The sequence below is a fragment of the Monocercomonoides exilis genome (genome assembly GCF_001643675.1).
Source record: "Monocercomonoides exilis strain PA203 chromosome Unknown scaffold9-1957334, whole genome shotgun sequence".
In the NCBI taxonomy this organism is placed as follows: Eukaryota; Preaxostyla; order Oxymonadida; family Polymastigidae; genus Monocercomonoides; species Monocercomonoides exilis.
In genome coordinates, this window is record NW_027150554.1 from 1496481 (window position 1) to 1510910 (window position 14430).

Sequence of the window (14430 nt, forward strand, 5' to 3'; positions counted from 1 at the left end):
TTCTTTGAGAGATGAAATATTTAAAAACAAAAAATAATATATCCAATTTTTTGATCAAAATAAAAATTTCAGTTTTTGAATATGAAACAGTTTTATAAGCTTGGATTATTTTGCAACAGCTGGTTCATGAAGTACGCAATGTGCGTTTTAATCCTTTTCAAGAAAATATTTATATTTTGACAATTATTTGAATTTAAAATTAATCAGGATTTTGCATTGAACATCCTTGACATTAACATTTTTTAGATGCAAAGCCAGCTCACACAAGTTTGTGAAAGCTGAGATTAATGATTTAAAGTTTATATTCTATTTTTAATCATTTTTATTTTTCTTGTTTCGAACTCACAAAATCATCTTTTTCTTTTTTATTCTCTGCTATAGAGCAGTTGAAATCTCAATATAATCGATCAAGAACAATAAATGCTTTTTTTTGTTGCCTTGTTTCGTTCGAAAGAGCATTGGAGGCAGCAATAAAGAGTCATGTTATAACAAATTCCAAATTGAACAAGTTTGTGATGCCATTTTCACATAAAAGAAGTGAAACTATTTTGTTTCCCTTTAGCTGGCTAAGAATTGCTAACGCTGAAAAATTGCTTGTTCACAAAAAATGAAGAAAGCGTTGAAGAAATAATGAATGATGGTCTGAATATAACAGATAGAATCATAGTTCAATTGCAGTTTGTGTCAATTCAATCACTCGACTTTTCAAGAGCTATTCTTTATGTGCCGACATCCATGATTTTGAACATCAAAAAGCTGATGACGAAGACTTTTCAAGTGGATAAAAAAAGCGGATTGAGCTTTTCAAAGAATTCAAATGGAGAAAATGAAAGAAGCAATGAAGCTGAATAAGATATATTTATTGAATGGAGCATATTCGAAGAAGTCATCCAGAAAATAACTAAAAGTGTACAGCACAATCAGCTTGAGCTTTCACTCTCTCGAGTTCCCATCTTCTGCACTTGACTGCCTATACTCGGCCATCGAGCGCTGTCATGCCATTTTCGCCACATCTGCAAACATCAGGATCGAGTGCCTCGATTTCCTCTTCAGCCAATCCTTTTCGCACACAGGCAGTGCTGTTGTGCACTGTACCGATGACCACCTCTCGCTATTTCTCACTCTCCTTTGTCTTATCTACCTTATTATCTTTTTCGCCAGCTGCACAACCAATGCTCCTCAACTACGTTGTAAGTGCAGTCGAACGAATTTATTTGATTGTCGCCACCTGTACAGCATAGCGCACAAATACATTTCTCAGTGAAATGTTGAATGCATACGACGGCGTCTGTTTGCAAAGCACTTCCAGAACAATGCTCTGTGTCTTCGCAGCGCATCCAGTTTGAAGTGGGATCGATCATCCTGGAATTTGCATCAGCACCTCCACCGACCTCTTCACTCTGATCGTGTTATTCAGTTCCACATCACACACACATACAAACCCGGCTCGCATCTTCTCCCACTTCGCATGCTTCATCACCTTCCGCTTTTTCTCATTTTCCTCTCACATTTCGCTCACATCATACACAAACTCTTTTACAGCCATCTGCTTCATCTCCGCTCGTTTCTTCAAACCATTCAACTCCAACTCTTGTCTTCTCTCTTTCATTTCTTTCTCCTTCTCCTTCCCCTCCTTCGAATGCTATCTCATACACAAACATCACCTCTTCTGTATTTTTGCTCCAAATCAGTGAACTTCTTCTTCCTCAGCTCATCTCAAATTCCTTCTCCCTACAAGCCGGACATAAATAAATGTTATTCATCACACCAGTAAAAACCTTTTACGCAAACGAATCGGAACATTCAATAGCAATTGCAGACACTTTTCTAAAATCCCTCGCACACACACTCGCATCGCTGAACACCCACTCCCACACATTCCCAAACAGATTCCGCACATTATCAAGTCAGCAGCTCAATCAGCGCAGAATGAGAAGACGTCATGCGATGATATTTGTTCTCTTTATATCCTTTAGTGTTCTCCATCTTCTGTATCTTTGCAACTTGCACTATCTCTTCTTTTTCCTCTGCACCACCTTCATCACCATCTACAAAAGAACCTCGAAAACCACATGAAGAAAAGAAGAAGTTAATCCATTTTGAACAACCTCTTATTCCATCTTCATCACCATCGATATGACCTTCATTTCCATTGGCATTGCAACCTGAAGATATTATTGAATAGCCTCAAAGAAATAGCTTCTAATGTCAGATTACCAAAGAGGCAAAGCCCCAGTATTGATCATCCTCTGAATTGCATTAGATTGTATCAGCATTCTCAGCCTCACCCCTGCCCCTGCTCCTGCACTTGCACTTGCCGTGCCAATCATCGGCATTATCATTCTTTCTCCAGGCCTTGCTCCTTTCTCCATCTTCCCCATCTGCCCCATCAGCCCTTGAACATCTGTTGCACCCCCCCAGCATACGCAGGATCAGCTTCAGCTCGTCTTTGTTCCGGATGAAGCACCCGCTCATAGTGCGCGTGTATTTCAGCTGCACATCGTTGAAGACAATCTTCTGCATGCCAGGAGGAATCCCTTATTTCTTCTGCACAAGCTCCTTCAGCTCCTCCACAGTAGTCTCCTTCGTCACACTCACTCGAATTATCTTCCCTTGCATCGTCCTCACATGCACTACCATCTTCCCCAAATCCCCTCCTTCTTTGAATTCTCGTCCCGATACCCCTTTCACACTGCTCTTTCTTCCTCTTTCTTCTTCTTCTTCTGCCTCAATGAAACCCCCAACATCCAGTCCCGATCGAAGCACTGTCTCAAACGCCTTCTCCTCTTCTTTCTCGTCTCTTTCTTGCGACTTCAGCTGCACTTCAGTTTTCTCCACCAGCGCCATACGCCTCCTCATACTCCTCTCCAGTAATTCTTCGCCTTCTGCACCAGCTTCATAAGCCTTTCCAGCACAAACACTTGCTCCATGCATTCAGCCTCGCAAACAAAGCTGGCTCTGAATATTCATCAAACAGCCCCATGTCACACGTGCACAGCAAATGATGGTCAGCCACCATCTTCTCCTTTTTGCTCGCTAAACTCGGACGAATTGCTTTCGCAAAGAATTTCAGCACATTTTTGGGCAGTAGAATATGAGCTCCTCACACACAATTTCGCTGTATCGATCACAAAGCTCTCGGAATTTCTTCTTCCTCTCTTCTTCTTTCTCTTCATCCTCATCCTCATCCTCATCCTCATCCTCCTCAACCAACTTGTACAGCTCCTCAAATACATTACACCACTCATCAAATGCACTCACATTTGCATCAAATCCCTCGTTCTTCTTTGCCTACGCCTTCTTCATGCACTTCAGCAGATGAAGAATTCCTCCAAAGCAACTGAAGCTTTCATATGAAGATGCCGAAAGATCTTTTATCTTCTGCGTCGAAACACATTTCGAAAGATTTGCTTTCTTCAATGACACTCCTCCTGTCTTCTTCCCATTTAAACTGGCGCATTTACATTTGCATCTTGATGGTGTTGATAAAGATGATTTCATTTACTCCTCCATCTCCTTCTCCTTCTCCTCTTCCCATAGTTTTCATTCTCCTGTAGAACAGACTCAGATCCACCTTTTCCACCTCCGCCACCACATGCTCATCGTCTTTCGTTTCCACTGTCACATTACTCTACACATTTTCTGTATTCACCTCCGTCGAAATAACCGCACGCCTCCTTTTCCCTTCCCCTGGTGCTTATTTCAGCACAACTGTTGTCATCTTCCCCAAAAAGTCGATGTTTTTCCAGTTTAAAACTCTTCTCCTCCAGTTCAACGCTGCTCCCATTCATTCTTCAATCACTCTGTTCATCTTCTTCTTCATTCTCTTCCTCGCCATCATGTCTGTCAAAATCTCCGCTGGCTGCTCCTCCGCAGATCGTGTCCAATGCAACTGTGTTCGCATCCTTCCTTTAAGTCTCATTCGTCACAACCACATGCATCAGTGCAGACTGCGAATCCATAGCATTCCTTAGCTGTGCAGCTGACGTCTGACTTCGCTGGATGAATTCTTGCTGTGTACCCAGCCTCTTTTTTGATGTATTGAACGAGCACGGCCCTCTCGCCTTCTGCACCTCTACCTGTCTCCCCTCATGCAACAGCGTTAGCGGCATCTCAGCATCAAAAGCGCGATCAAGCACACTCACAAAAGATTGCACTCGCATCATTACCTTGCAATTGCTCATAATCTCCTCTTATTTCCTGCTTCTGCTCCTTCTCTGGTATCCATGTCATCTCAACGCACTCCACTTTTTTAACACAACATTTTCCCTATCATCAATGTGTCATTCTAACCTTCTCTGACACTCCATTGCACAGCTTGTGCATGTTCTGCAAGAAGCATGAAAAGCATGGAGAATCAGCTCCTTCCAATCGATGCAGATACCACAACCAAACTCGCGCTCCTCTGCTTTGTGCACGAATCGTTCGGCAAGTCTGCAAAACTCGTCTGCCAAGTCTTCAGCAATCGCCTGCTTCATCACTGCAGCCACTTGATGCATATGGAACCAAAATCTTACACAGCTCCAACACTGAGTGCCTCTTCGATATTGTGCTTCTGCTGTATCTCCACCCGTTGATCCACACCGCTGTACAACTTCTTGGAAGCAGCATGTTCAACTCATCCAATATAGCCTCCGCTTGTTCATCTGCAAATCACCACCACATCATCCACAGGGTCACGTTTCGGATTAGTCCACAGCTCGTCAGCTCTCCACCAGATGAAACAACAACGAGTATTTAACCCTTCTGCTTGAATTCTTCTTCAACTCCTTCTTCCTCCGACTTTTCTCGCTCCTCCAGCACCACTAGCGCAATTGCCGCTTTCAGAAAAATAGCATCATCTATCACCTTCCCAGCAGCCTCCACTATTTCCCCCACAATCTCCGCCACTTCACACGCTGAAACGCCTCGCCAATTGCTTCGTCGTGCAGCTTCACAACTGAATATTTCAATTGATACGATCACCTTGAATGCAGCGACGGGTAAAACAGATCGTAGATCAACTGGAACGCAATCACTTCCGCCACAAAGATCCGCTAGCTCCCCGACTTAATGCACTCCAATTCTCAAGATACAGAAGCGGCTCCACTTGGGGAACTGAAAGCACCACACTCGCACCACAACATTCCCACAAATAGTCAACAAAGTGCTATTTCCATGGCATTTGCTGTGCATGCACACTTGCGACTTTAAGCATCACAACCCCAAAGTTCATTTCAAAATCATTGTTAGACTCTTATCCCGATTATTTTGATTCAGCTGCAGCAGATACATCTGAAAGATCAATCAATTCTTTTATCAACCAATGTTATAACAACAGTGAAAATGGATGTGACTCAAAAAAATTTTTTTTGTAACCAAAAATGAGAAATTTTTTAAACCTTCATCATAAAAATGTGACGTTAGTAAAACATAATATTCTGTCTGATATTTTTGTGATTGGATTTTTAATTGTTTTTTGAACACACCTGTAAATATCTAGTACAAATTTTTCTTCCATGAATTGATGTATTTTGTAATGAAAAATACAAAAAAAAAACACAAAACAACAAAATTTATCTTCGATTCTCATTCCAACAAGTGAAAATGACAAATTTTTCGTTTCTATTCAGAAAATCAAACGAATATTCAAAATAATGAAATGAAAAAGAAGAAAACAAATGAATATTATTAATTAAACACAGATAAATAGAAAAAGGATGTTCACCAACGCTTATTCGATGAAATACATAAATGTTGATGAAACATTTGCAAATTAGAAATTCAATTATTGTTGATAGGAACAAAAAAAGATAACAAAATAATAAACAATATATAAAATGGGAACGGAATGATCAACAAAATCTGATCATTTTTGATCTTTTGTGGGACAAAATTAAAGTCGAGAAACTTTTCAAAAAATTTTTGACAAATGGGTCATTCTTTATGAAAAGTCGCAAACGTTTAACTGATCTGAAAATCAGATCAAAAATGATCAAAAAATGTTGATCATTCCGTTACCATTATATATTGCAAAAAATTATTCAATTGAGTTTTATCACCTATCCCCAAATATTGCGTTTCATTGAAACAAATTTCATATATTATTTTTACTGTTTAATCATATTTATGTTATTAAATATTATTGTCTTGTTTTTTTGAAGCAACTGAATAATTTGTTTATATTTCTATGTTTTCATTTCAACTGTTCGTATTACACGTTTTGATTTTTTGAACAGAAACTCCTTTTCAATTATTTTCCTATGTTAAATAACAGATAGATTTTCACTTGTTTTAATTTGAATATTTTGAAAAGAAATTATTAAATAGGAAATTTTCATCTATTCTTTCCTCATTGAAAATAAAAGAAATTCAAAAAGTTGTTTTCACAAAGCAATTTTAAGTTTTATTATAAATAAATAATTGACAACTGCAATTTCTTGTATTTAATGTCCTTTTATAAAAAATTCAAAAAAGAAATGATATCTCATGTTTTGAATCAAAACATGAATTGTGTCTTAAATAGCTTTCAACTTTTCATTTTCTTTTTTTTCTCATCTATTTTTTCTCATTTCAATTTCCTTCTAAAATAAATTCTGTTCCTTTTTTTCAATCAAATCAAGATAGATGAGATTTCGGTGATGATTGACGTTTCTAATTTGAACAAGGATGTTGTGTTTGTGCCACGAAAGACACTGCAATTTTGTGTGATGAGTTGCATCAAAAAGCTTCTTGTGGGAGTGGAAGCGATTCAATTGTCTCTTCGCTCAGCGCCTTTGTCTTCTTCGTCTTCTTCTAGTGGAGCAGCACGCAGATCTTCTTTATCATTCCTGGGTCCAATAAGAGAAGAGAAGAAGGTGACAGAAAATGCTCAGTTATTTGCATCTTCGTCTGCAGGTGCAATTTACCCTTCAGATGCCTCGAAGGTGGAGGCTTCATAAACGCTTGAAGCAGCATCGATGAATGGAATCGAGAGGAGGCTGAGGATAGTTGTGAAGAAAACAGCTGAGCTGCAAATGCTGCATGGTTATGAGGATGCAGCTGTTCCTGTCGCTGAGGATGTTGTATATGCTGCGAGGTTTCAGTGTTGGCTTTCAGTGCTCTGCTGAAGAGAACGTGCTGTGTCCGTTCAATGTGAAATATTTTTCATTCTTCTTGTAGCTTTGCTCCCGTCACTTGAGGATTTACCGAGAAAGAAGTCGTCGAAGAAGCTGTTATTAACAGCGGTTGATGTGGATGCGTTCCTGCCAATCCGCAATACTCCTGTCCATCGCTGGCTTCATTGGTCATTGAATGGCTGGAGAACCGATAGAAGCAGTCGAGACAAGCGGAGTGATGAAGCTGTGCAACAAAATGAGGAGGTGAATGGTTGCAGTGAATGAAGCAGGAGAGTTTGCGGAGAAGGCGCTGGAGGCGGTGGGGCAGAGGGGCTGATGATGGAAGATGTCGTTCTGTCGCCTGCAGCGATAGTGCTGAATTTGCTGGAAGAAAGAAAAGAAGAAGAAGAAGTTGGAAAAGGAAAAGGAGGCGAAGCGGATGAGCGGGCTGACAGAGCAGATGAAGGAGAAGGCCAATATCTTCTTTTTCTTCAGGATTATTTCGAAGCTAAGCTAGATGTTCAATGCAGAGGTGAAGCAGGTGAAGGAGCTGCATGAGCAGCTGGCAGCAATGAAGGAGAAGAATGAACTTTTGGATGTGGTGATTTTGAAGGAAAAGTTAAGATTGCAGCATGACGAAGTTGTGGGTGTGGACAGCGCTGTTACGCTGGTGAGATCGGGATTGAAGCTTGCCACGTCTTCTTCGTCGGTTTCTGTGTGTGGCAGGATGGCTCCGTCTTCAGCTTAGTTGATCTTGCCTTCGGGGCTGCGTGAAAAGCACCACGAAAAGTTTTCCTCGAGTATCGGAGATGGTAGTGCTGTGATGCTTGGCCCGAATCCAAGCTTGAAGGAGCTTTCTGTGAAAGTGGAGAGTCTGGCAAGTGTAGCGAGAGAGGCAAATTGTGGTGATGGAGGAGGAGACTGAAGTGAAGGAACAAAGTCAGAGACAAGCAAGAGGTTGGAGAAGAACAGTGCTGAGGCCAGTGTTGGTGGTGAATGTGGAGGAGGAGTGGATGAAACTGTGAGACAGAAGAGTAGCAAAATGGAGAATGAATAGAAGATGCTAATTGCGTTGTCGAAATTGCAGAAGCAGATGATAAGCATGCAGAAGGCGCTGATCAATGAGGTGATTGTAAAGCAGCAGATGTCGTTTGCGCAAAAGAAGCAGGAATAGATGAATATTTAAGCTTCGTTTGAAGAGGTTGCTTAATGAACTCCCGGAAAGGTGAAGAAGCTGGAAGAACAGGTGGTGCAAGTGGACTTTGGCGGGATCAGGGAAGGCGGGGCAGAGGAGAAAGGGGGGAGAGGGATGGATGGGGCGGGGAGGAGGAGGAGGAGGAACAGAAGCGGAGGGGGAGAATACGAGGAGGCAGAGGAGGGGGGAAAGGCAGTAGAAAGTAATGCAATAGCGCTATATGGGATTCCGTTGTTTCAGCACAACGATCCGAAGAGAGAGAGGGGGATGATTGGATGTAAACTGTGGTTCAAACAGTAGCAAAGAAAAATGAAGGGAAGGCGAATGTTGTGCAGTGACTGTTCATGCTTCTTGAGCATATGACAGACAGCAGAGAACGTGAAGAGTCGGAGTGGCTTGTGACTTCGCCTGGTGGATTGAGGGCAGGGATGTCTGGAGCAAATGGTGTGCCTTTGCAGGCGGGATCGATGGCGATGGAGTGGCTGACGAGCGCAGTATCTGTTTGGCTGGAACAAGAAAAGTGTAAATCAGTACATATACTTCGGGTTCCACACTCGCGGCGGTGGTCTGTGCAGATGGAGCGTTTGTTGAAGTTGCTGAAGATAGGTCTGCGGTCGTAGCTAATGTGGAAGCTGTCGAGGATCCGGGGGTGATGCGGAGACATTATTTCAGCAGATCTTTAAATGGGTGAGGGCGTGCAGAGGCAGGAATTTGGTGACTTTGTGCACGTGTAGCTGAGGGTGAGGCACGCAGCGCAGAAGAAGAGCGAGGAAGAACTATTAAAGATAATCTTAATTGTAGAGCTGTTTCTAAATGACTTTGCAAATGTGCAGTTGTTATGGAAGCTTGTGTGGGAGGAGTGCAAAGGAGACAAGTTGTGGTTTTCATGACAACTGCAAAGTGCTGCTTGAAGGGGTGCTGCCGCAGCAGCCGGTGGAGGAGAGCGAGAACTTCCTGATGGTGACGTTCCGGGTGTGCCGGAAGTGCATCAACACGGTGCTTGAAGGGGCGTCGGAGAAGAAGATCAAGAAGATTTTTTGGGGAGTTTGATGGGATACAGTCTGAGAAGACGTATGCAGATGCCTCAATGTTTATGGTGTTTCTGCTGAATAACTTCAGGTAAGAAGCAGCTTCCTGATATTTGCGATGAAGCTGACAAGTTACAGCCTTTTCAGCAGTATTTGAATTATGCGATTGTGAAGGCGGCAAGATGGTGTTGGTCAACTTGGAGCAGGAGTTTCATTCGGTATCGAAGGTGACGTGTGAATTGTTTGGGCTGAAGCAACAAGTGTGGATTGTACAGTCGGTGGAAGAGAAGAAAGAATAGCGGTAGGTGTAGTTCCATATTGTGCGGCTGCTGGAAGGGATGGTGAGGCTGCAGCTGTGGAGGATGTGCAGTCGATGGTGAAGAAAAAAGAAGGACAGTGTGTGCTTGTGCACTTCGTGAGAGATGAAGTTACACAAGAAAATGGCATTGTAGATGGAGAGAAAGAAAAATTTTTCAATAATTCATCAACATCTGTTTCTTCATTGCTAAAGAAAACAAATACTGAATGAAAGCGATGAAGATGAACAATGCGCTCCAATTATTTGGTGGATATTGGATGTTATCAACCATCAAATCACCAATAGAATATTTTCATCAGCGTTTTTATCTCGTCGTAACCTTCTTCTTTTCCCTCTTTTCCTTCTTTCTTCAATGACATTCGATTATTTTTGGAGAATTTGAGAGAAGAAGGAGAGTGAGAAGAAGGAGTTAGAAGAAGAAGAGGAGGAGGAAGAGGAAGAGGAAGAGGATGAGGATGAGGAAGAGGAAGAGGAAGATGAGGAAGAAGAGGAAGAAGAGGAAGAAGAGGAAGAAGAGGAAGATGAGGAAGATGAGGAAGATGAGGAAGATGAGGAAGAAGAGGAAGAAGAGGAAGGGAAGCCAAAAGAATTGAAGCTACTTACGAATTCCTTGAGCAATTCTTGAATGATGAGCTTCCAAAAGAAACTGTTCCTGAAGTTGAGCTGTTAATCACAAGGACACATCATAAGGACATCTTCACTCTATCTGAAACAACTCAAATAAATACAATCCTTCCACAATTGCTAAGTTTGAATTAATAAGTGGTTGATGCAATTTATTTCAGTTTCATGCATGTAATTTCTATCTCATTTCCATTTAGCAGAAAAGATGGCTTCTTGAATGAATGGAACTTTATTGTGTAGTTGTCAACATGAAGAATTCCATTTTCTATCTTCAGCAACATTGAATTGAGAGCAATAGGCTGAATCATATTAGCTTCACAAATAGAAGAAACGTTTACAAATGAAAGAGAAAGCTGGCCATTTGCTTTTTGAATGATTAAACTTCCAGAATAAGAAAAAAACCGAACAAAGTTGAATTTTACACTTTCGATCCGAACATTCTCTGAGGTTGCAATGAGATTTCCCATATTGCCATCGATTGTTGAGTTCAGATGCACTGAAGCAGCTGACTGAGATTGCAACGAGTGGAAAATCACATCCTTCGCTTAGCATTCCACGTTCACGATTGTTTCCCCCGAAACTAACAGCTGAGAATACGATGAAGGAATAATGTGTTGCACTCCCTGATTCAATGATCGACAAGGCATGTTGAACTCTCCACATTGCTCGCTGTTTGTGTCATTACCTGCAACTGAAGAAACAAATATTGCATCGCTCTGGTATTTTTAACAACCCTCAACAAAAGATCTTCCTTCCTCACAAATGGGTCTAAAGTTCAGCCCCACATCGCCATTTATGTCATGTTAGGCTCTCCGTTATTAGCTACGAATTTGTCAAGTATAAAAAATGAATAATTTTACAACAATTATTAAATATAACATTCATATAAAAGCTAAATGAAAACCTTTTGATATGTATAATTTTCATCTTTATCAAACTTGTGGGAGTAATCTACGCATAATTTCAAATTCCAGGCACATTCTGTGCAATGAAAATTTTAAATCAGATAAGAATTTGATTTATCTACGAATCTCAAATTTTTGATGAAAGAAAATCGATAAAACCCTTGCACATTGATGAATCAACAATTGTAAAGTTGTTCAATCAAGTGAAACTCTTTTTCATTGAAAAAATGATATTTCAATAGATTAAATGTGAAATATTTGAAAAATTTTGAAATAATGAAGTTATTTCGAAATAACTTACAAATTTCGAGTTTTTCGAAGGTTTTTTGAGTTTTACTAATTCTTTTGAAAAAAAGTCAGTCTTATTGAGTATTCACAAATGAAGTTTTATTGTTTTTTCTGACTTGTTGCTATTAATTGTCATTCTTTTTTTAGTTTGTTTCACTTTGTTTATGTTTGTATTCTGATACAAATACTAAATTGTTGATCTTCAGTATCACATAACAAATTATTTTTTTATTATTTAATCATTTCTGTCGTTTTGAAAAGCATCAAAAGAAACATGCATGAGGTTAAAAATTTGTTTTTTGTTGTTTTATTCGAGGCCATGAAATTAAAAACTGTTAACTCGTTTATTGGAGAGAATTTGCCTTCTTTTTAATATTCTTTATTTCAACATCAGTCCTTTGAATAACTACATAAATTTTGATATGTGATTACTATTAAAACATCGTTGTGCTTTATTAATAAACTTTTCATTTCATGATTGCTAATTTTATGAGAATATTTTTGACATTTATTCTTTTTAATATTTTTCTTATATATACCGTGTATATAAAAAATATAAGTAAAATTGATTTTACAGTGATATGTTATTCTATATAAAAAAGAATTGTTGAAGATCATTAATAAATTTCACAATAAAGTCATATTTTTGATTAAAAATGTTGTACTATTTGATATCTTTCTTCTGTTTAATTTTTAATAAAAAAATTAAACAAAATATATCTTCTCCATTCTTTAACAAAAAATGATCGAGTTTAACAGTTGAGATTTTTGCAGTTTTTAGTTGATCAATTGAGTTTCTTCAAATCAGAAAAAAAAGTTCTTTTTGTGGTCAATTTCTTTCTCTATTCAAATCAAATAACATCAAATATTAAAAAGACAAAAATTTATAGCAGAATCGCCTCTCTCCAATGAACATTAATTCTGCCACTCCTTTGCTCTTGTGCTCCGCATGGCAAATGACTTTCCTGCTTCCACTGCCTTTGCTGCAACCACACCATCTCCGCTCGTAAACTTCACATTCTTCGCCTTAACATTCTCTAGCACGCTATCTCCCAATATTATCAACGATAAGAACAATACAAATGAAGAGACTGAAAAAGATTGATCAAGCTCAGAGAACAATGATTTTGAAATATTCTTTTTTGTGATCTCCACACCAATCATTGATAGCTGCGACAACGGCACCTTTAACACTGATGAATATATCGCATTCACTGAAGAAACACTTGTTGTAATCACAACATCATCCAACGAGAGTGACCCACTCCCACCAGATAACACAACCACATTCGGAGAAGAACTTGAATTTGAATTGCAATCAACTTTTATGTGCAATAAACTCATACGGCCTGTTGACACACTGAACAGCGCTCCTGCTGCTGATGATGATGAAGAAAGTGCTCCTGTTTCAATCGAACTCTCCGTCCTCCCTTTCCCAATTACTGAAATCTTCTTTCCCTCAATATCAATTGTTGCTGTCTCACTTGTGTGATCCCCTTCCATCAGTGTGACTGACAGGCTCACCTGGATCACGCTCCGACTGACTGCAACACAAATGGTTCTGCATGCACTTGACTCATCCAGTCCACATAACTCTTCTGTGCTTCCTCCACTCACAGCCACAAATCGATTGAGAATCCCTCTTTTCAGCCAATTCCACTTTTCGGTGTGCTTGTGGATCCAATTAGTACCATCATAGTGTTCATAAAACATTCTCCTATCATCAGCATTTGTTGTATAGCATTCTTTGAACGGATTCCCTGACTCTAAATAAAGACTGTAATGATCTGCATATGCAATGTCGTGACCATATGGAACATTGGCCAAACATTTGCATTCATGGAAGAAGAGGAAATAGCAATAAATTGTTTCATTTGGCGCTGTTTGTTTTGCTGGCTCCAAATGAAATCCGCCTCCCCTTGTCATTGCAGAACATGAAATAAACTGAATGCTCCTCATTTTGAACGCAGCTGGAACAGTGTGACAAAACATTCCTCCACCATAATTATTTGTTAGTAAGTTTGAAGTCAATGAGCATGCAAATACACGGGTATCCTCCACTTTGTTATTTTTTGTTTAAACTCGCGCTCTGAGTTAAAATCGGAAAAAAGCATTTCCTATTTATTTTTGAAAAACAAAATTCGAAAACAAACATAAGGAAAAAAAGAAATAAATTAACAAGCAATAAACTTTGCATTTGCCTATGAATAATTGTTGCAATGTGAATCTGTGCAGCGATCGAGAATCAACATTAAATCATTTCTGAGATGATTCAAATATGAATTGCAATGAAATTTACTCCAAAGAAAATATATTTGTTATTTGCTTCATTAACAGTCATTGCTATAAACAATCGTTATGAGCCTTATAAATTGAAAAATTGAACTGTTGATTTCAAAAGATCATTTGGAAGATTTTATGGGTGACAAAAAATGAAAGAAATAAGTGTATTTTTCGAAATTTTCCGTATTTTCCGTTTGGCTTTCACTTGAATGATCGCAAAAAGTTATATAATCATCATTTCATTTATAAAATAAACTCTAATGAAGCTATTCGAATTTCATTTTAATTCAGATTTTTTCAAACGATTTGACAATTTCACCCATTGCTTTCACAAATATTGTACTTATTCATAAATGTGACATTGAAATGAGAATATTAGAAAATTTTCATTAAATCGAATTATCACATTTAAAAAAATCATTGTGGTTTTGAAAACTCAAAATAAGTCAGTCTTACTGAGAATAACTTGGTTATTTTGAAATAAGTGGATTAATTCAAAATAACCCATATAAAACTTGAAATAAATTTTTATTTCAAAATATTTTTTTATTTCAAAATTCATCTAATTTTGATCAACAAATTTGATACATAATTTTTTGAAAAAAAACACATCTTCTCATAAAGAAGTTTGTTATAAGCAAACAAACATCATTGTGAAAGTTCGATATTTTCATTTGTGTAATGGGAACGGAGTGTTTTATATTAACTTTCA

The 14430-nt window shown here is 38.8% G+C and overlaps 7 protein-coding genes across 7 annotated transcripts; 4 read left to right on the forward strand and 3 right to left on the reverse strand.

Annotated features, from left to right (window-relative positions):
* Positions 1–2538: 2538 nt before the first annotated feature.
* MONOS_14564 (uncharacterized protein) lies at positions 2539–2934 on the reverse strand (the record flags this gene model as incomplete). The annotated part of the gene is made up of 1 exon (XM_067867376.1): positions 2539–2934. One exon carries the CDS (start codon positions 2932–2934, stop codon positions 2539–2541), a length of 396 nt encoding a protein of 131 aa, XP_067732604.1.
* A 984-nt stretch (positions 2935–3918) lies between these two features.
* MONOS_14565 (uncharacterized protein) lies at positions 3919–4499 on the reverse strand (the record flags this gene model as incomplete). Its single annotated transcript, XM_067867377.1, has 3 exons — positions 3919–4088; positions 4170–4247; positions 4385–4499. 3 exons carry the CDS (start codon positions 4497–4499, stop codon positions 3919–3921), a joined length of 363 nt encoding a protein of 120 aa, XP_067732605.1.
* Positions 4500–6620: 2121 nt separating this feature from the next.
* Positions 6621–6920, forward strand: MONOS_14566 (uncharacterized protein; the record flags this gene model as incomplete). The annotated part of the gene is made up of 1 exon (XM_067867378.1): positions 6621–6920. The coding sequence occupies one exon, from the start codon at positions 6621–6623 to the stop codon at positions 6918–6920; it is 300 nt and encodes a 99-aa protein (XP_067732606.1).
* A 673-nt stretch (positions 6921–7593) lies between these two features.
* Positions 7594–7824, forward strand: MONOS_14567 (uncharacterized protein; the record flags this gene model as incomplete). Its single annotated transcript, XM_067867379.1, has 1 exon — positions 7594–7824. The coding sequence occupies one exon, from the start codon at positions 7594–7596 to the stop codon at positions 7822–7824; it is 231 nt and encodes a 76-aa protein (XP_067732607.1).
* Positions 7825–8615: 791 nt separating this feature from the next.
* On the forward strand, positions 8616–8891 carry MONOS_14568 (uncharacterized protein; the record flags this gene model as incomplete). Its single annotated transcript, XM_067867380.1, has 1 exon — positions 8616–8891. One exon carries the CDS (start codon positions 8616–8618, stop codon positions 8889–8891), a length of 276 nt encoding a protein of 91 aa, XP_067732608.1.
* An 848-nt stretch (positions 8892–9739) lies between these two features.
* MONOS_14569 (uncharacterized protein) lies at positions 9740–10243 on the forward strand (the record flags this gene model as incomplete). The annotated part of the gene is made up of 3 exons (XM_067867381.1): positions 9740–9747; positions 9811–9877; positions 10004–10243. The coding sequence occupies 3 exons, from the start codon at positions 9740–9742 to the stop codon at positions 10241–10243; spliced, it is 315 nt and encodes a 104-aa protein (XP_067732609.1).
* Positions 10244–12191: 1948 nt separating this feature from the next.
* Positions 12192–13427, reverse strand: MONOS_14570 (uncharacterized protein; the record flags this gene model as incomplete). Its single annotated transcript, XM_067867383.1, has 1 exon — positions 12192–13427. One exon carries the CDS (start codon positions 13425–13427, stop codon positions 12351–12353), a length of 1077 nt encoding a protein of 358 aa, XP_067732610.1. The 3' UTR covers positions 12192–12350.
* Positions 13428–14430: the final 1003 nt, after the last annotated feature.